This window comes from Polypterus senegalus, chromosome 3 (genome assembly GCF_016835505.1).
Source record: "Polypterus senegalus isolate Bchr_013 chromosome 3, ASM1683550v1, whole genome shotgun sequence".
NCBI lineage: Eukaryota > Metazoa > Chordata > Cladistia > Polypteriformes > Polypteridae > Polypterus > Polypterus senegalus.
This window is the reverse complement of record NC_053156.1, coordinates 49,007,375-49,027,741: the sequence shown is the minus strand read 5'-3', so window position 1 is coordinate 49,027,741 and position 20,367 is coordinate 49,007,375. Positions and strand designations below refer to the sequence as shown.

At 40.1% G+C, this 20,367-nt stretch overlaps 1 protein-coding gene across 2 annotated transcripts in view; it reads right to left on the bottom strand.

Moving 5' to 3' along the window:
• Positions 1–16,390, bottom strand: part of chrne (cholinergic receptor, nicotinic, epsilon) — a 74,262-nt gene extending 57,872 nt beyond the window's left edge. The window contains exons 1-2 of one of the 2 annotated variants that reach the window (XM_039747159.1): positions 16,218–16,390; positions 412–545 (exon numbers count right to left, since the gene is read on the bottom strand). In XM_039747159.1, the coding sequence (XP_039603093.1) occupies positions 412–545; positions 16,218–16,278 (195 nt within the window). In that variant the 5' untranslated portion in view covers positions 16,279–16,390. Of the gene's footprint in view, positions 1–411; positions 549–16,217 lie in introns of both variants that reach the window. The other variant, XM_039747158.1, reaches the window with a different exon arrangement.
• Between the last annotated feature and the right edge of the window lie 3,977 nt (positions 16,391–20,367).

Genomic DNA, 20,367 nt, shown 5'->3' with positions numbered 1-20,367 from the left:
CTATGGAGGGAAAGGGGTTACTGTCACTAACTAACTCTTCCTTGTTTCCTCAGTCCAGGGGAACCCAATGCACAGGACACCTAACCTGGCTTCCACCATGCTCCAAAAGCCCTGGCCCTTCCAGGCAAGCAGCCATATATTCCTGCCATGCAGAGGAAGTGGCTGTAACCTATGGATCATAGACCACAGGAGATGGAACTCCCAGTTATTGCAAGACAACCTTGACTTTGTGGCAGCTATAGCTGAATGTTTACACTTTGCACTTTTTTGTTGTGAACCCATGTCTGCATTCTCTTTCCACAGTGCTCTGACCAGGGCTGGTCTCTTTCTTTCATCTAATATTTCTCTCTAAACAGGTTTAGAGAGTTCAAAAATGAATAACTAAATGAACAGGTCAGATTTTTTACTTACCAGCGAGATGAGATTGGTGAGGGTCAGTTTGATCTGAACATCCAAAGTGTCCCCTGTGGCCTTCACCGGGCGGGTGTTCTTATTGTAATTCTTCAGTAGGCTCTGGATCAGTTTCAGCTCTTCATTGCCGCTGACTGCTGTAAACAGAGAGGACGTCATGTCAAAGCTACAGCATAGCAAAGTGTAATCTGCCCTTTGGTTCAGTGAGTCAAAGACAACTATGTGGCTATTTTTGTCCAACACAACCTCGACCCAGCCTAATGGTGTGTTAAAAATGGAGGTGGATAAATGATTAAAATCTAACATGTGATTTACACTGACTGTGAGAGTTTCAATAAACACTGCTTAAGTGTGCTCTCAGGCTGGACCAGCTCTTTCTGCTTTATTTTTCCATTTTGACAATTAGTCCTGTAAGACCACGCAAGAAAACACAGCTGCTAATATTTACTGGGTTAGTGGGCAGCAAGGGGCCTGTGCAGGGAAAGACATGAACATCCAGGGAGGTTAGATACCTCTACTACAAGTCGGTCCACCAGGGGCCTCCATAAGGGGCTATAGGTACACAGTTATACAATAGGAGCAGTGGCCACTTATTTATTACACTGGTATCAGACACAGAGGGTGGTATGTGCAACAGATGTCTGCTGGCCACCACTGTGCCACTCTAACAGTGAACTCGACAGCTGGTCCTAGGAAGAAGGGCTATGGCCTAATATTTAAAGGGGTACTAAAGCCACACTTTAATTTGAAACATCTCAGCTTGCAGTTCATGATGGAATGTATGGAGAACTATTATTATTGATGCTGTTGCTTTATGTACCAAGCATCCTGGGTTCAAATCCCAAGCTTTGCTGTTGTATGGTGGATTTTGTATTACTTTTCTTTCCACATTCCGAAGACATGTGTGTGTTAGGTTAACTGAGGCCTGCCATGTTGTGGGCATGTGGGGGAATCATGCTGCATAAGTGCTGTCATACACTCTTGCTTAGGAAACAGCTTCGGTGTATGGGGAACAATGAATGGGGAACAGCACGCTCATGAACTTTGAGGAAAATTGATAAGGAATATGGCAAAACATCCAGTAGTGTACCTCAAAGGGTTAGCATTCCAGGGATGGGTAAATAAGCAATTCTGTTCAACTCTATTTGGTTTAATTTTTGAAAGCACTAGAGAGTGTTGATTTTCACATAAATTCATAGAATGAATGTTAAAAAGCATAGAATTCTGCCTCATCTGAAAACACAGAGGACGGTATTTATGAACATGGAATCCACCTTCAGAGTTTTCACTATTATTAAAGGCGACAGCGTTTCTCAACCTTTAAGTGTTTGCGACCTGAGTTTTCATAACAGTTTTAATCGTGCCCCCCTAATATTTTTTTGAAATGTAGATGCATATTTTATTATACCTACTTTGGGAGGTACTTAACTTTTATCGACATTTATCTAACTCTATATTTATTGTTCTAGTATCAGAATGTAGTTTAAGTTAATTTGTTTTGGTTTCAACAGATTTTTTTTCATATTTTTGATTCTTGTTTTCTTTTTTTCACATCTTCACCCCCCCCCTTTTTGTTACTTCGCACCCCCCTAGGGGGGCTCACCCCACAGGTTGAGAACCACTGATTAAAGGGATTAGCTTGTTCTATATGGTAAGCAGAAAGTTCAGTCTGTCTGGTGTTTTAGTTGATTGTAGTATAAATGCACCTTGCCTGGAAGGGCCAATGTGTGGGGTGTCAGTATGGTGGCCTAATCTACACAATGAAGACAGTCATGAAAAAATGGAAAGAGTATGGCATAGCTGTAAAACTGCCTAGAGAAGGCCACTCACAAATACTGAATCATTGTGCAAGAAGACTAGTGAGGGAGGCCACCAAGAGATCTATGATGACTCTGAAGGAGTTACAAACTACATTGGATAAGACTGGAGAGACTGTACAGACAACAGCTGTTGTCTGGTTGTTACACTATTCAGAAGAAGGCATGTGGGAGATTCTAAATTCCTTCTAGATTCTCAAGTTTCTCTCCCTATGAAAGAGAGGGAACCCAATCATTCTCCTTAAGTACTTCATGCCAGGCACTTGCACTCGTCAAATCATTGTCTCATTGCTATTGCATGACAGCAGATGAAACTGTGAACACAGATAAACAAGAAAATGGATGTGTTGGCCAATGACCCGACTTCTGGTTCATTACCACTTTTCTGCCATACGCTGCTTGAGACCAACACTCCAACTAAAGACCAACTAAATCCTTGAGAAAAATCTTGTGAAGTCTGCAAGAAACCTACATTGTGGGAGAGATTTTTTCTCCAGTGAGACAACACCGGAATATCTTCGAAAAAAACAATGTGAATGCCCTGTGATGGCTAAGTTAGAGTCCAGGGGGTTTAATCACTTAAGGAATTAAACAAAAGTTAAACCTTTTATAAAATTGTAAGATGCTGAGCAAGTAATTCCTGCGTTGTTTTAAGTCGACTAAATTACTGTAATGCACTCCTAACAGGACTACCTAAGAAAGACATCAATCAGTTGCAATTACTGCAGAATGCAGCAGCAAGAATCCTAACTAGAAAAAGAAAATCTGATCACATCTCACCAGTTTCAGCATCATTAAACTGGTTACCTGTGCCCTTTAGAACGGACTTTAAAATACTACCAATGGTGTATAAAACCTTAAGTAATCTTGCCTCTTCCTTTATTTTGGAATGCCTGTCCTCCTATATTCTAAGTTGTACCTTTAAATCTCCTAATGATGGTGTTCTTATAATTCCAAGAGGCAAACTTAAAAGAAGTTGTGAGGTGGCCTTTTTTCCTGCTTTGCACCTAAAATCTGGAATACTTTACCAGTAGAATTTCACCAGGCTCATACTGTGGAACATTTTTAAAAAACTGCTTAAAAAAAACATTAATTTGCTGTTTTCACAAGTAAAATTTAATGTTGTACTCTTAAACTATATAGGAAAAGAATTATTATATTCATTAGGGATTTACAATCTTTACTAAACCCTGCTTTTCTCTGCTGTCTTTTCTAGTTCTTCTATGGTGAGGACCAAGGCCCTGTGCCCATGAGACCAACTGCACCGAATCCTCTCAGCCTTGGAACAATGAGGAATGATTTAATAATGTTTATGTTAGGTAGAATGCCCAGTGGGGGCTGGGTGGTCTTTTGACCTTGGAACCCTTGCACATTTTGTTTTATTTGTGCATTATTCTTTAATTTTTTTTTCATCCTGGTCATCTAACCTTATCATGGGACTCACATCATGAGACGTACATCATGACGTACATCATGATATTGTATATAAGGAAGCAACTCTTGTATCAGTTATATACCTGTTTTATAAGATCATGTACATTTTTTATATTACTTATTTATTATTATTATTCTTAAATAATCTTATTTATTTTTGTTTTCATTTAATTTTCTCTTTGAAATCTTGTGAAACACTTTGAGCTATATTGTTTGTATGAAAATGTGTAAATTTGATAGCAATTGAAAGTTATATACAATAACATAACTTACTGTAGAATTACTAGAATAGTACATCTCTATGCATATATAAAATATCTATTTGGATACAATGAATTGAAGGACATAAAACCCCTTCTGGGTGAAAAAAATAAGAACCTGTTGAATATCTTGACTACACAAAATTTCATATTAAATATATAATACATTTAAAAAAAAAAGTACAACAGAGGCTCACAAACCTTTGTGCAGTCTCTGCATTTTTCCAGTAGCAATAGAGATAAGTAGTTAACTTTGAAAATTACTTGGTCCTCTCCTTTATTTTAATTTCTCATCATTGAGTTATATTCAACTTCTTTATATATTGCTTTGTCAAGTGGGGTGAATAATTTGTGTGATAAAAGTGAAGCATAGACATGTTTGAATTGTATTTTGTGAGGTTCACTGAGCAGCAGCCTTATTTAAAGATAGCCGTGTTTTACCAGCACAGAATTTCAGCTTGGTTGCCTAAGCACTTCTTAAAAGAAAGGATATATTCAGTATTGTAACACGCTAAAGTGTAAATGAGGTCTTCTGCTGAATGATAAAAGGTACAAGCTCTGATGACATTTTTTGTTTTCAGTCTCCACCATTGGTTCTATCAGACCATCGTCTTTTTAATTTCCCTACCCAGTTTCCATATAATCCTGTCAATTGTGGTTTATGTCACATCAACACCAAAACATTTAAAGGAGTCAGGAAAAACATTTAGTTTGTTAAAGGAAACACATTTAAAGGTTAAGTGTATGTAATTGACTGTAATACTTACTAAAGCGGTTCAGGGCCATTTGCATCACAACTATCGTTCTTGGAAAACCTCCCAATAATGCTCTGTGTTTAAATTACTCCTCCCTGCTACTTCAATATTTAGCAATTAACTTGGGTTTGTTTATCAAGGTCATCTAGGCCAGCAATTCTTTCATGTGTCCTTTGTGTTTTAAGCAAAGGACTGTGTCATCAATGTCAGCGGCTTACTCTAGGGGGTTTCTGGAATTATTTCCTTTTCACAATGCAATACCACAGAAAAGGCAGTTTGGTCAGCGTGGTGCTGTCCATCACCCATGACAGCATGACAGAGCACAGCAGTGCTTATTCACAGGTGCAACAGGGCCTGCTTGTGACTGACAGGGCTGTGTTGGACTTTAAACTGTACCAATATATTGTATTGTGTGAGGCTGGAAAGTGAATACAATTCATAAGCACATCCTGAATAAGAATGCTACCTAATGCATTCCAAAATAATTTTGTTTAAAGTAATGTTTCTAACCAAATTATGCAATTCCAGGTCAGAGGGAGTCAATACCTATATGCAGCATGGGCAGAAGGTGGGAACAAGCACTGGACAGGATACCAATCCACTGGAGGACACACATCTCATATTGGTCAATTTAGAGTCTTTGATTAACACACAAATCCATATAGACGGCAATCAAAAACCAATTCAAACTCAGGATTGTTGGAGCTGCGAAGGGGCCATGCGAACCACTGCCATGCTACTTCAGATAACAAAAACAATTGTATTAAAATTGATTTATTAATCAACATCTAGATCAAGGGTGGATCCTGCACGTCTACAATTGCTGCAGATTTTCATGCTAACCATTTTCTTGATTAGTGACCAAGTTTTGCTGCAATTTAACTACTTTTCCCCTCCATTTTAATTGGCTGCTATGAAAGACTCAGACCCCTTAATTGTTTCTCTTGTCCTTTTAGTAGCCAAACAATAATGAGATACAAAATGATCCAGCACATGACAAGCTCACCCTTGTGTATTATCAATTATCTGAAAGATAAGATCTCAATAATGTTGATCAGCTCAGGTCCACAATACATTCTGACGGTGTGTAATAGCTCGCGTACCCACCTTCTGCCTCCTGGGACATCAATAGTCATAATTGAGGATGGACTAGAGGAAATTAAAAATCAATAAATAGGAAAATCCAATAAATATGTTCAAATCTAAAACCAGGAATGAAACCAAAGTCTGAATCTGCTCCCTTTGCTCCATTCTCCCTCATTCATTACCCCTGCAGCTTACTCAGCAGAACTGAGAAACTGGCGAACCATCCACAATCTGAATCCTGCCCCTGCCAACACCTTTAGGTAACCTATGGGACAAGCCAAGCCTAGTTTACTCTTCCTGTCAACTTCCATTGATGCAGCAGGTCCACTGGAGCCCACAACCATCCCTGATCTATACCTCAACTGGGATGATCCACCTCTGCCTATGCTCCTCCATGAGATATCACTGACAGCTTCACTTCTCACTCTGGCTCTGATTCTGCCTTTCTCCATTACCTCTTCCCCAATTTTGTCTACCTCTGCTTTTCTTTCTTTTTCAGTCTCCCCCTTTAATCCTATTCAGATCTAGTCATAACCCTAGGAGTGTAGATGCTTCCATAACGAATGGCAGAGCACTGACGAGGGATGGCTGGTCTGACTGCACTCATGCAAGTGAATGAACTGTCAGCCAGTTCCCCCATTAAGCACTCGGTGGAGCTTTCCTTCTGCACACACCTACACTCATGAAATCTGAGCCGCTTTATTCTTTAAAAACTCTGCACTCACCAGTTCCACCACAGACCTCTAATACACTGCACCACACTGTGCTATTAGAATGATGGAGAATCAACACTTTTAGAAATGTCTGCTGTGGCAGAATGAGAGCACTGGCAAGCCATGGAACTAAATAACAGATTTAATTAACAACAACAAGCAGCTTCTAATTAAGAAACTGGTTAGAATTTGAGGCCCCAACTTAGCTGGTCATTTGTTTGCACACTTTGCATCTCATTTTTGTTTGATTTTTTATTTACAAAGCAATTCTGACGATTGAGTCTTAAAAAAACAGGTAATTGTAGGGTAAATAAGTCAATTAACAGTAGAAATTGGTAAGTGATTTAGAAAGTGACGGTAAAGAAAAACCTGGGCACCCTGGTATAGAATAATCAATTGTTAAACAGTGTATACCACTAGCAAGTATTTACATCTTTTAACCCTTTTTAGATGTAAAGAAGAGATTCGTTTTTTTAACCTGACCTACATGTAATTCACAACACTGAGTAATAAAAAGATTTGTTAACCACTTCTCTTTTTCCTTAGTAGAGAAGATTGGAAGGCCTTTCCTGGATGAGATGCTGGATCAGAAGGCTCGCATAATTGTGTACATATAAAGACTGAAGTATAAAGTGTATAGCTATTGCTTTCACAGAGTACAAAATCAGCAACTTTTCCCTTTGTGTGACACACCTCAGCACACCACACATGGAACAAAGCACATCTCTGGGTCATTTTCTTTTAGAAAAGTTTCACAGTACATTCACAAGACTCAGCCGCTAAGGGTGCATTACCTCACATTAAATGCTCACTTTAATTGTAATTCTAAGGGTGTTGTGTACATAATATTTTGTTCTTGTCCCTATTTTTAAGCTGGCAAGACTGAGTTTGTAATAGGATCGTTGGAGTATAAGAGCAATACAGTATCTGTAAGTGATCCTCAAAACATCCATTATCGAAATGCTTTACTGAAATGGCTCACACAGTAGCACAGCTGCACTGTGGCCGAGATTGTTAAGCCACGTCCGAGGGGTTGGGGGCGGGGGATTACAACAACGTCTTGTTAAAGCACAAAGCCAGGTGGATATATCAATTAGATGTCACATTGACAGGTGGCCTCAATGGTATTTATGACTTTACCTGATCCTTGTAAAATAACCTGAAGTCGATGGAGGCTAGAACAATGATTTACAATTTCCCAGTATTTCATACAAGTACACCACAGTATATGATGCAGGACTACTGTCTAAATCTTTGGTAAATTAGCACTGTCTATGCTGGCACAATATCCCATTATACTTAGAAGTTTATGCATTTACATAATGCTCTACCATTTCTTTAAAATCAACTATTTCTCAATATCCCCTGCACTCCAATTCTGAAAAACAGACTGTTTGACTTAACGGCACTGTATATACATTTACCCCTTTTTTATATTACATTACAATTGATTGTTTTTCTTAGTCTTTAACTTTATGAAGTATAACTGGAAAAGAATGCATAATGAAAATTCTAAAAAAACAGGTGTTCCCTTTGTTATTTTGGGTTATTGAGTGTAGATTGATGAGCAAAAATTGCAAATTTATCCATTTAAAACCAAATCAACAATACAATAAAGTGTGAATAAAACACAAGGGTCTGAATACTGTCTGAATCCACTGTTTAATGTATAGGCTGGTCCAGATCTAATCATGCAATTTTCATTACGCTATAACTTTAAGTTTATTACATACAAAATCACCCGAAAAATCCCAGACCAATGAGAAGTGTGTGAACTGACGACATGAAGAATCGTCTTCGTGCCGAACTGGAATCGTCCCTGCATAAATCAAAGTCATCCAGACTTCTGGATCTGCATAATTAGATCTGGACCACCCTGTAGTATCTATGCTTGTATTTATCATCAAGTGTTTTATAGTCGGACAACTGGCCTCATGGGCTCAAAATTCTCATAAATTTGGTCCTACTCCTAGAAAAGGAGTACCGGTAAAAGCGTTTTATCAGCTTTCCTAGATTACAAAATGACTCCAAACCTTCACTAGGATTTCAAAGAACTCATGAGCTGTCCTAACTCACTAGGAGCTGCCAGAAGATGCCATTCAGGAAGAGATCAGCATGTGTTATGATGTACTCTAGATCTTTTTGTTAAACTTGGCTTGTTTTTTTTTAATTTGGTGCAGATGACTTGAGTCCTGCCATAATTACCCACCTATTGAGTTGCCCAATGTTGTTAAATCTCCTGGGTTGTGGGTGGGGAGCAGGTTATAAAATTAAGCTTGTTTGGGTTTTAGGGTAGAGAAAAAGTGCGAGAGGAGAATGATTTGGGTTTCACAAAGTAAGAAATGGATGGCCTGGTTTTGGGTTTTTGTTTCTTATTGCTTGTTGAAGAAATGTAATTGTTGTAAGCTAACCATCTATGTGATAAATGGGGACAGTGTGTCTCTAGCTGTGTACATTTTGTTTAACTAGATAGCTAAGTTAGTGTTATCCTCCTGTCTTGCTTCTGTTTTGTGTGTAACTTTCTCCATATTTTGTGAGGTTTTTCTTTTTGACAATAAATTGAGTCTTTTTAGTTAGCTGGTTTAGTTATTTTTTCTGTATTTTGTCTCCCTTTCTCTCTAACTTGTGTGCGGCCTATTTATATACCCCTAGGCCTTTTGGTAGGCTGTAACAGCATGCACACCCTGAGGAAGGCAGAATGTTTTGGAAATGCTGGACAACAATGAACTCGGAAAAAGATATTCATTGGACAGAGAATATATGTATTCATAACTAATCTTGTACCTTCGTGATTGCTCCATCTATGTGGAGAACTCATGTGCTATCAGCCAATATTAAAGTTTTTAACGTTATGTGTAAAATGCAGCTTTGCAATTGTGATGATTTGGGTATGTTACAACCAGCCATTCTTTGAATTTTGCACCAGACGTTGAAAGGTAATAAGCAGATGTAGCCATTTCCACACAAATCTATGTGAAGTAATGTTAAAACAAACTACATTCATGAAAATGTGCACTCATTGTCCAAAGTGTGCTTGAGTAGGCATCCATGAATCGCAAGTGATAACACAGTTTCAAAAAACAGAGGGGTCATGGATGCAAACTCTACTGACAGCGAAATGTCACACAAAGCCCTGGGACATTCATGTTACATTTTAAAAGCCTGGGAATGTTCAAGAAGGCAGGCACAGCCCCTCAGGATACTGGATAAATACAGCCTTGCAGAAGATAAGTGGGGTCATGGAGAGAGACTACGCATGGCACAGCACAGTCGAAGACCATCAGGACACTGAAAAAGTGAACAATACTTCAGAAACAGAGCAATAGCTATGATTAGATTCAGTAACTTATTTTACAGAGTGTTTCCCATGGCCATAACAGCAAGCAAAGGGATTCATCTAAAAGTGCAGCTTTGGATCATCCATCTGATCAACCCATCCATCCATTTTCTAAACTTGCTTTAGCCTATCCTAGCAAGCATAGGGTGCAATGCAAGAACAATCGTCAAATAATCATGCCCGATTTCAGGCTTTACACTCAGTGTGTGTAGCTCAGTCTTTCCGTCTCTGTGCTCATTACAGAATTATTCTTTATGTTATTGAAAAGTGGCAACAATTATGTGTAACTTACAGTAATATTCTACCTTATTATTCTTCTTCTACTACTACTACTTTGAATATTATTATTATCTTTGTGGTTCAGCCTTAGCATTAATTATCAGAAAACTATAAAACATTATCATGACTTCCAATTTGCAACCTGGGGTATCGTGAAGTTGTTCATTCTACAAGGAAAACTCTTCACTCCTAGCTAGGAATAGGTGTAGAGAGCTTTGCAAATCCTTTTTATGTCCTACTCTGAAGCAGCACAAATGTTTATCCTAGTCTGACATGTAGTGCAATTCCTAGGTCTAACTCTGAGACGCTGGATAAATATGGGCTCTGGTCTTTGTCTAGATACGATTATGCATGGCTGTCAAAACCTCCCCACCATATATCCCTACTAAGTAAGAGTCAACATACTTAATTCACATTATCACACTCATTTGGGAAGCAGTTTATGGGCTCTGGTGATGGTAGTTACTAACCAAACCAGGAGTTGGTGCAGTGTGTTAATGCCTCCTCTCTTCCTCTCTCTGTAGAATCTAAGTCTGAAGGCCATTCTACCTCTGACATGACTTCCTTCCAGTGTCCATTCTCCTGGAATTGATTTTTCCTGACTGGATCCCATATGACCAGCAGTTTGGCCATTTTTGAGTCTGTCCACTATCAGACTTCTGTCTGAAAAGGTATCAAATTTATCTTTGTAAAAATAATTTTGCTTTTTGAATTATTTTCATTATAAGGGGTCACAGGCATTTGCTCAACCTTTAATGTGTCTGCTTCTTGTTTTACAGCATTCAATACATATTGTAATACTGGGTTCACAATAAAATACCCCCAAATACAGCATATTCTTAAAACCATGGGTGATATAAAAAAAAATGCTTTATTATTACTTTTTATTGAATAATAAATAGGATTTTTGAAGAAATTGTGAAACAAATTAAAAGAATTTACTTAAAATCTATAGAACACACAAGAGAGACATTAAAAAAAAATGCAAATGTGTATATTCTTTACTGCTTCCGTTTCACTCAGATACATATTTTTGAGTTTTGAGATTGCAAAATTGAATGTGAAATTACCTGGATATTTAAAACTCTGCTTCACAAGCTAAAAGTTGCCTGCCCTAACTAAACTGAACGTGCACTGTGCGAACGTAAGAGACAATGAAATGGTGTTCTGTTGTGGCTGATACCTTTATACCATTCCAGAAATAAGCAACATTTTACAAAATGACAATTAATATATATATATACACACAAACACACAATACAATATTTGAAAAATCTGGAATATGAATGCTAATGTCAGTTACTTTCAAAACTCAGTAACTTTCAGTTATATATTTTTACAGACAGCACATAAATTAGGCACTTGATATGTATGTCACTCTTACTGCTCATACTTCAATCTCAATTTTGCATTTTTTAATGTAAAAAATATTGTTGTAAGAAAATATTGCCTTTCACAAATGTGCATGTGAGGCGGTCACCTCGACACCTGCAATTGTCTACAACATTTCATGTATTTTTGTCTGTTATCTTGTATGCATTTGTTGTATTATTATGAATGAATGTGATTGTGTTTTCTAATAAAAAAAAAAGTTCTCCGTTTTAATATATGTATGCATCTGGCTCACACACACACACACACACACACACACACACGACAGCGGCCACTTTGTGTCGCTAAATGGATTGACCAGCTCTGGTATAAATAATTATCAAGAAACATATATTATTGCCGATTTCTTTACATATTTATTTAACTATTTCTTAACTTACCTATTCCAGTGACACTGTGAGAGACAGAAATAGAATCCTTACATATAGAGCTGGCTGGCCCCCACTGAATATTCTGCCTTATATAAATGCTCTTAAGTAGTTCTTTATTGTTGTTTTTGTTTTTTTTTTTTTTAAGGCTTCGTCCTAGAGGATATGACGCAGTGGATCTCGTGGCAAGTTGGGGTATCCGTTTCATTCAAACACTTCATTCACCTCTGCATTCTCTTGTTATTTATTAGCCTGCATCACAGGACGATCCAAGTGGAACAGGACTTAGACAGTCCATTTGCGAATTATCTTTCAGACTTCAGATATACCAGAAGTTAACAAAACAAAAACACCAAATTTAATAATTGCAAGAGCAATAATAAATGTGTTTCGTACTTGTAGTTTTCCTTTAATTGGTTTTCATACTAATACTGTATTTAACACTTTTGATTATTTATAACAATTAAAGGTTCTACTGTTAATTGTTTGTAGGATGGTACAATTCTTCTAGTTTTCCAGTTTTTTCACTATGCATGACCTTTAAGATAATGTTCTTGATTTATTCTGCAATATCTTTTTCTAAAATATTTTCCAGTTGCTACTTTGATAATTAAGTATGCATTTCATGACGTTAAATGCATATCCCAGAAATATTTATTATTATTTAAATGTTATTGTGCAGCACACTGCTACACCTTCTTTCAATGCTCCCTTTGGGCATGGCACAGACTATTTTTTTTACAACACAGAAGGCATAACAAGCCTGGCCAGCTTGAGTGGCATAGATTAACACTATTCAGTTTATTTTTATATAGTGCTATTCTCTGAGGAGAGTGCTGTGATAAGTTTGCAGATAAAAGAAAAATATACTACTCAAAAACAATTAAAGGAACACTTTTTAATCTGAGTATAGCATCAAATCAATGAAACTTCTGGGCTATTGATCTGGTCAGTTAAGTAGCAGAGGGGGTTGTTAATCAGTTTCAGCTGCTTTGGTGTTAATGAAATTAACAACAGGTACACTAAAGGGGCAACAATGAGATGACTCTCAAAACAGGAATGGTTTAACAGGTGGAGGCCACCGACATTTTTCCGTCCTTATCTTTTCTGACTGTTTTTTCACTAGTTTTGCATTTGGCTATGGTCAGTGTCACTACTGGTAGCAACGAGGGGATACCTGGACCCTACAGAGGTTGCACAGGTAGTCCAACTTCTCCAGGATGGCACATCAATACGTGCCATTGCCAGAAGGTTTGATGTGTCTCCCAGCACAGTCACGAGGGCATGGAGGGGATTCCAGGAGACAGGCAGTTAGTTACTCTAGGAGAGCTGGACAGGTCCATATAAGGTCTTTATCCCATTAGCAGGACCGGTATCTGCTCCTTTGGGAAAGAAGGAACAGGATGAACACTTCCTGACCCCTACAAAATGACCTCCAGCAGGCCACTGGTGTGAATGTCTCTGACTGAACAATCAGAAACAGACTTCATGAGGACCCGTTGTCCTTTAGTGGGCCCTGTGCTCACTGCCCGCCACCATGGAGCTCGATTGTCATTTGCCATTGAATACCGGAATTGGCAGGTCCACCATTGGCACCCTGAGCTTTTCACAGATGAGAGCAGGTTCACCCTGAGCACATGAGACAAACAACAGTCTGGAGAAGCTGTAGAGAATGTTATGCTGCCTGTAACATCATTCAACATGACCAGTTTGGTGGTGGGCCAGTGATGGTCTGGGGAGCCATATTCATGAAAGGACACACAGACCTCTACAGGCTAGACAATGGCACCTTGACCGCCATAGGGAATCAGGATGAAAACCTTGGACCCACTGTCAGACGCTATGCTGGTGCTGTGAGTCCTGGGTTCCTCCTGGTGCACGACAATGCCCGGCCTCATGTGGCTAGAGTATGCAGGCAGCTCCTGGAGGATGAAGGAGTTGATATTATTCACTGGGCCCCACTCTCGCCTGACCTACAGTAAATCCAATAGAACACCTCTGGGACATTATGTTTCAGTCCATCCAATGTTACCAGGTTGCACCTCAGACTGTCCAGAAGCTCAGGGTTGCCCTGGTCCAGATCTGGGAGTAGAACCCCCAGGACACCATCTGTTGTCTCATTAGGAGCATGCCCCGACGTTGTCACACATGCATACAAGCACGTGGGGGCCATGCAAACTACAGAGCATGATTTTGAGTTTCTGCAATGAAATTTCGGCAAAATGGACTAGCCTGTAGATTGATAATTTTTATTTCCATCAAACGATATGGCATCCTTTCATTCCTAACACATTACTCAGTCCATATCAGTAATTACACCATGCAGGATTTTTTTCTATTGATATCTGATGCGTTTTCAAAGAGTTCCTTTAACTTTTTTGAGCAGTTTATATTTGCAAGTATAAATTTTACAAATTAAGAAAACAGAATTAGTACACAAAGACATAGATTAGTTAAAGCACCCAGAACACAAAGTAGAAACTGATTAACATGAATGGAAACCAACAGTATCTGTCTCATAATAATTGGTTGAACTATGGCCAATTGACAACAGAGGATAGGAAAACAAAAGCTCCAATCAGCAGCATCCCGGAAAAAAAAATCAACCAATGGGGGTCTACATCCAGTTATAACAGACCACATCAGACATAATCAGAATCCTGGAGACCTTGGCTGGCTGACTGGCTACCTACACGCAACCCTCCCCTCCCCAACCCAACCCAACCACCACCACCCCCCTCCAGAAAACATTTTGTACTTGAGTCAGAATCACTACATGGCTCAGTGCTGTAATTTTCAAGACTGTAATTCCATCATTTTGAGCCCACAGTTGACAGTATATAAATCTGCAATTTTCTTTAATTGTTATATCTTTATTCTTTAATTATATATATTGCCTTTTTAATCAGAATTTACCTGAGAAAATATAAAAATAAAAACCAATTGAAAGGGGACCCTGCATAACTTTATCACAATGGGTATTCCATCCAGGAATCCATAATGGCACATCAGCTGGCACTGCTGCCAGACAGTCTCAGACACAGCCTGTATTAACTCTGTTTGGATTTTTCCTTCACATATTCTGCTTTTATTCTATCAACCTCAAAAATGTACAGGTTAAACCAACTGATGAATCTACATGGGTGGCAATGTGCAATGAATTTGTGCACCATAATTAACCAGTGCCCGGTAGAAGAGTGTTTCCGACCTTATGCAGAGTGCAGCAGGATTGGCTCTGGCCAATACTATACTGGATTTGATCGGTTTGGGAATGTACATATGTAAGTATGTATGAATATCCCCTTCACCCATCCATTATTACACCCATTCACATATTTCATTTTGGGGTCATGTGGTCAGAACCAATATGAAACGCAACAAGGCAAAGTAGGAACCAATCCTGTATAAAGCACACACCCACTCATATTGAGACAGTTTAAACTTGCCAGTTAACTTAACCCTGAGAAAGGCCTGCATGAAATTTGGAAGAACATGCAAACTTCACAAAGATCGTGCCCATGCCGGAATTTGAACAAAGACAGTTAGTTTGACATCCGTGGCAGAGCGACGGCAGCTGAGCAGGCTCCTATCAATCATGGAGAATCCACTGCATCCACTTGAACAGTATCACCTCCAGACTGAGGAGCAACTTCAGTGACAGTCCTGCTCCACTGACAAACTGAGGAGATCGTTCCTCCCCCACATTATGCGACTCTTCAATTCCAACCGCGGGAATGGGGGATAAACGTTAACATTATGCAAAGTTAATGTCTGTTATATCAGCATTTTTATCACTCTTTAATGTAATATTGTTTTTTATCAGTATGCTGCTGCTGGAATATGTGAATTTCCCCTTGGGATTAATAAAGTATCTATCTATCTATCTATCTATCTATCTCGCTTTGTTCTTGATGGGTTCTGCTCCACTTCTGCCAGTTGCTATACCAATCAGCTCACAATGGGCAGGATAGTTTTCACTTGGCCATCCACAGAAAGAAATAAGTGTATGCTAAAAGGTAAACTATTCACATAAAGATTTCACACGGCATCGCGACTAAAATTATAAATTCAGCTCAAGTTCTTGTCGGGGCTGTTCCGTTTTCTCTCAGTTAATCAATTAGATTCTTTGGCGTAGCCGGGGAGCGGGTACCTGGCTGAGATTAAGCCGATTGCGTCCTCGAATATTGCGTAGCGCAGATCCGAATCACCACAATTATGCACAACGGGTTTCAGGCCGTCTAGTCTTTACAGGTCTGAACTCGTGCACCGCTGATGGCTTTCCAAACCTCACTCCAGTTCATTCACCCTGCACAACCTAACATGTCCCCGTCACATCGAAAACCTCTAGTGTAGAGCTAAACTCACCGAGAAAGGAGACGCAGCAGAGCAACAGCAGCGTAAGGGCCAGGCTTGTCGAAACCCTCATAGCTCAGAGCCCAGGCGCTCGGTCGGACTGGTCCGTTGGTCACTTCACTGTTTATTTCGAGGGAGGTGTAATCTGCTTTATTACGAGCTGCATTTCCATTTCCTCGCAGCTGTCGAGTTTGTGTTCTCCAGTTTCACAGCTGCAGAAGCCAATCAACTTATTTTAAAGAGACAGAGATCAAGTCATGCTGCCTATCTTGTAATCTGACTTGTGATCTTGTGCTCCTGTCTACCATGTACAGTAAACTGTCCTGAAATGTCCTTTGCTGTGAAAGGCGCTTTATCTGATAAAGATTTTACGTTTGATTAAAAAAAAGTTTAGCTCTGCATACAATTCAGCGATCACAAACCTTGGTGTATGTAAATGTTGAACACAAAGATTTTAACAGACTAGATAACGTTAGCGCCGCCACTTGGAGATTGCATGTTCCCCCTGTGTATGTGTTGGTTTCGTCCGACAGTTGCAAAGACGCGCAAGTTATTTGGTGATGGCGACTTTAAGCGGCCTTGTTGTGCGACAGGGATATTTCCTGAATTGCACCAATTGTTTCGAGAGCGGACTCCAACTCCGCGATCCCCAGTAATATACGTAAATTGTACTGTATAATGTGCAAATACGGTTATATTCAAAAACTGCAACAACTAAATAACAGTTCACCCATATAGTTTGGCAGAAGACCCAGTTAGATGATGCTCAAATGTACAGTAGGCCTATTTAATCAGTCATATGCGTATCAATTGCTTTAGAAGTGTCCTACTATTCTACTATATGGAGGAATACTTCGGACGAAGCTGTGAAATATGACATTAAATAAATGATAAAATGACATGTAAGTATGATCTGTGCCGCCCATTTGAAGCCCTAGGCGGCGTGCGTTGTCTATTATGCCAGTCGGTATTAGACTTTGACCAAGGAGCGGCCCTCTGTATCCGGAGCGCGCTCCCCTTACTTGCATAAATGGCGGCCCTCAGATGACAGCGGCCGCCTTCGGTGTCGCCTAATGGATTGACCGGCACTGGTATAAATAATTGTCAAGAAATATATATATGTTGTTGCCTATTTCATTATGTAGGCCTATTTATTTAATTATTTCTTAACTGAGTGACACTGTGCGAGACAGAAAATAAGCCCTGAAATGAAAACTGTCACTGTCGCACGTCAAAATCGTGAGGGTGGGCTCTAGCATTTACAATTTTGAGATCAGGTGAATCATACGCAGAGTGGTCATACACCCCTAAAAACAAAGGTGCCAAAAGTGGTTCTTCTGGGTGATACCATATATTATCTTTTGGTTCCCAAAGGAACCATCCACATGAAGACTCCAGAAAGAGGCCCAGGCTAAAAAGTCTCGTCTCCTCCCAGGATTTTTTTTATATAATAGAGAGGTAAGCGCTGTGCATGACTTGGAGACTGGTATCTCTGCAGTACATGGAGTTGACAGTGATGGACGCCAATAGAGTCTTGCTGCAGAGCTGGTTAACTCTATGGTTAAGATTAGGGTTGTGGGAGTTTTATCTGAATAATGGAAACTGCCCAGAATTAGTGTGCTTTCATTGAAGAAACTCTGAAGAAGTTTGCATCTGATGTGTCCTGTGTAAATGGTCATTTGATCCAGTGTACCGGCGATTCCCAAAAATAAAAATAAATAGTACATGCTAGAACCCTTAGCATGGACTAGTAAAAGTGACAGTTTCACTTCAGGGCTTATTTTGTGTTGTGCTTGTGGTATGACTGAAATAAAAAAATAAGAAATGATTTAAAAAATACATAAGAAAAAGGCAACAAAAATACATTTCTTGATTCATTTAATTATTTATGCTCACATTTTATGCTCTTCATTATTTATTTGTCATTTTTTATGGTAACTTTATTTGTTTGCATAGTAATTTACTTAATTTTTTACGTTTTGTCTGAAATGTCTCTCTATGGTACTAAAAGAAGTATCAAGCTGCAGCCAAGACAGTGTGTGTTTGGCAGGTGGGAGCTGTGCCCAGCTGGGACGCCAAGAAGGACTGGGAGAGAGACTATGCCTCCCCCGGACCCTGGTGTGTGTGGGGGCCACAGGAATTGAGCATGGAAGCTCAACCCTATAGGGGCCTGTGGCTACCGCCAGGGGGTGTCCTGAAGACTCTGAAGCCCTGGACGTCAGCACTTCTATTAGACCCGGAGGTGCTGGCGGAAGTATTACCAGGGACACCCGGAGCACTTCCAGGTACACTTGCGGCACTTCCGCCACACTGGGAAGTGCCGCAGGAAGCTCATCAGGGGGCACCTGGTCCGGGTGGACATAAAAGGGGCCACCTCCCTCCAGTCATCAGCTGAAGTCGGGTGGAAGAGGACGAAGCTTGGAAGAGAGGAATGGAGGCGGCGAAGAGAGGACAGGATTTGTTGAGAGGCCTGGACCGAGGGTGCTTGGTGCAGGGGCACTGGGTTGTGTGTGGGACTTTATGAACTTGTAAATAAACGTGTTGTGAGTTGAACATTGGTCTCTGCCTGTCTGTGTTGAGGCTGATCTTCCACAACAGTTTTTAGCCTCAAAACAGATCCTCACACCTCAGACACTATGAGGCCCATAAGTGCACTCCAAACCATCACAGATCCATCACCATGCTTCACAGAAGGCTGCAGACTGCCATTAGTGCACATATGGTACCTTAATGAACCAAAAATGTCAAATTTGGATTCATTGCTCCATACTACTTTTTACCACTGGTTGTCACTCCATGTGTTTATGGTCTTGTGTGCTACAGTTTCTTCTATTTTGTTGCCTTTCTGTAAGAAGGTTTCCATAGCTGCAACACATCCTACAAGAACATTTAATTTGAAACTTCTTTGCATGGTCAAAATGTGTCCTTTGTGTGACAGATATTGGGCACTATCGCTCCCTTGAACCCTTGTCCACAACTCCAAACACCAGGTACAAGTCCAAGACTTGACTTTATTAAATCGCCACAGTGCACAAAGCACCCTCTCCTCCACTATACTCATACAAATCACAATCAAGAACAATAGTACAATCTTCCAACTCCCAGACGCGTTGCCACCTTTCCGCCTACCTCAGCTCGCCGTCTGGGAGCTCCCACAGTCCTTTTAAATACCCTGACCCGGAAGTGTTCCAATCCCCAGTTCATGTGACTCTCAATCACTTCCAGGTCAGGTAAAATGTCCTTTTCTTCACCCTGGAAGCCCGTCATTCCCCTTGTCCATGTGTGCTTCCGGGCGTAGGGAAAATACCCGTTGTTCCTGCCTGCAGCGCCTCCTATTGGCCCCCACGGCATCCAGCAGGGCTGCGTATAAAAACTGCAATGTCCATGATGCCCTGCTGGTCTTCGGGGAACCTCCATACTGCAGGGAGGGCTCCACCTGGCGGCTTGGGGTATTGGCTGGGATAAATGGCCGGCCATACGCCACATTTAGTAATAGTTGCTGAGCAAGCACTTCACGGGATTCTTTTCCTTAATAAATTTCCTTTGAAGTACTATTCATCAGACACAAATTGCTTTTTGGGTCTTCAGTTGAGTTTTTGGCATTTAGCTCATCCTCTTTCTGTAGATTTTCCTAGGGCAGCTTGAACATTACACCTTGAAAATTTGGATTACTCTGCTATTCTTGCTCACTGTGGTCCTATACAAAACTTTGAAATTACGTTTTTCAAAATGTGTTAAGCTGGCTATTTCTAAACCTCTCCTTTAATATGCCCCTGTATTTGTGGTTACAGTCCAGTGTGCCCATTTATTTGTTAAATAGTACCATTAGTACACCTTGCTTGGCTAAACACATCTGCTTAATTTGAATCAGGCATACTATTGTTGGAATTTTGCTTAAGACTTTGATGTTTTCCTTGGCCCAGACCGTCTCTGCCACCTGAGTAGAATGTTCCTCTCTAGCTCCCGATCTGGGGAGCTTTATATATTATATACAGTCAAAGAAGGCAAGGTCAAGCAGACATTCTGGCTAGGATGGGTGGTGGTTGCTTACCCATCTAGAAGACCATTATAATGGCAGGACAGTATGAGGCAGCCTTCCTCAGACTTGTGTTCCTCCTGTATGCTAGGTGGCAGCATCCCTCTGGTGGTGCTCCAGCTTGTG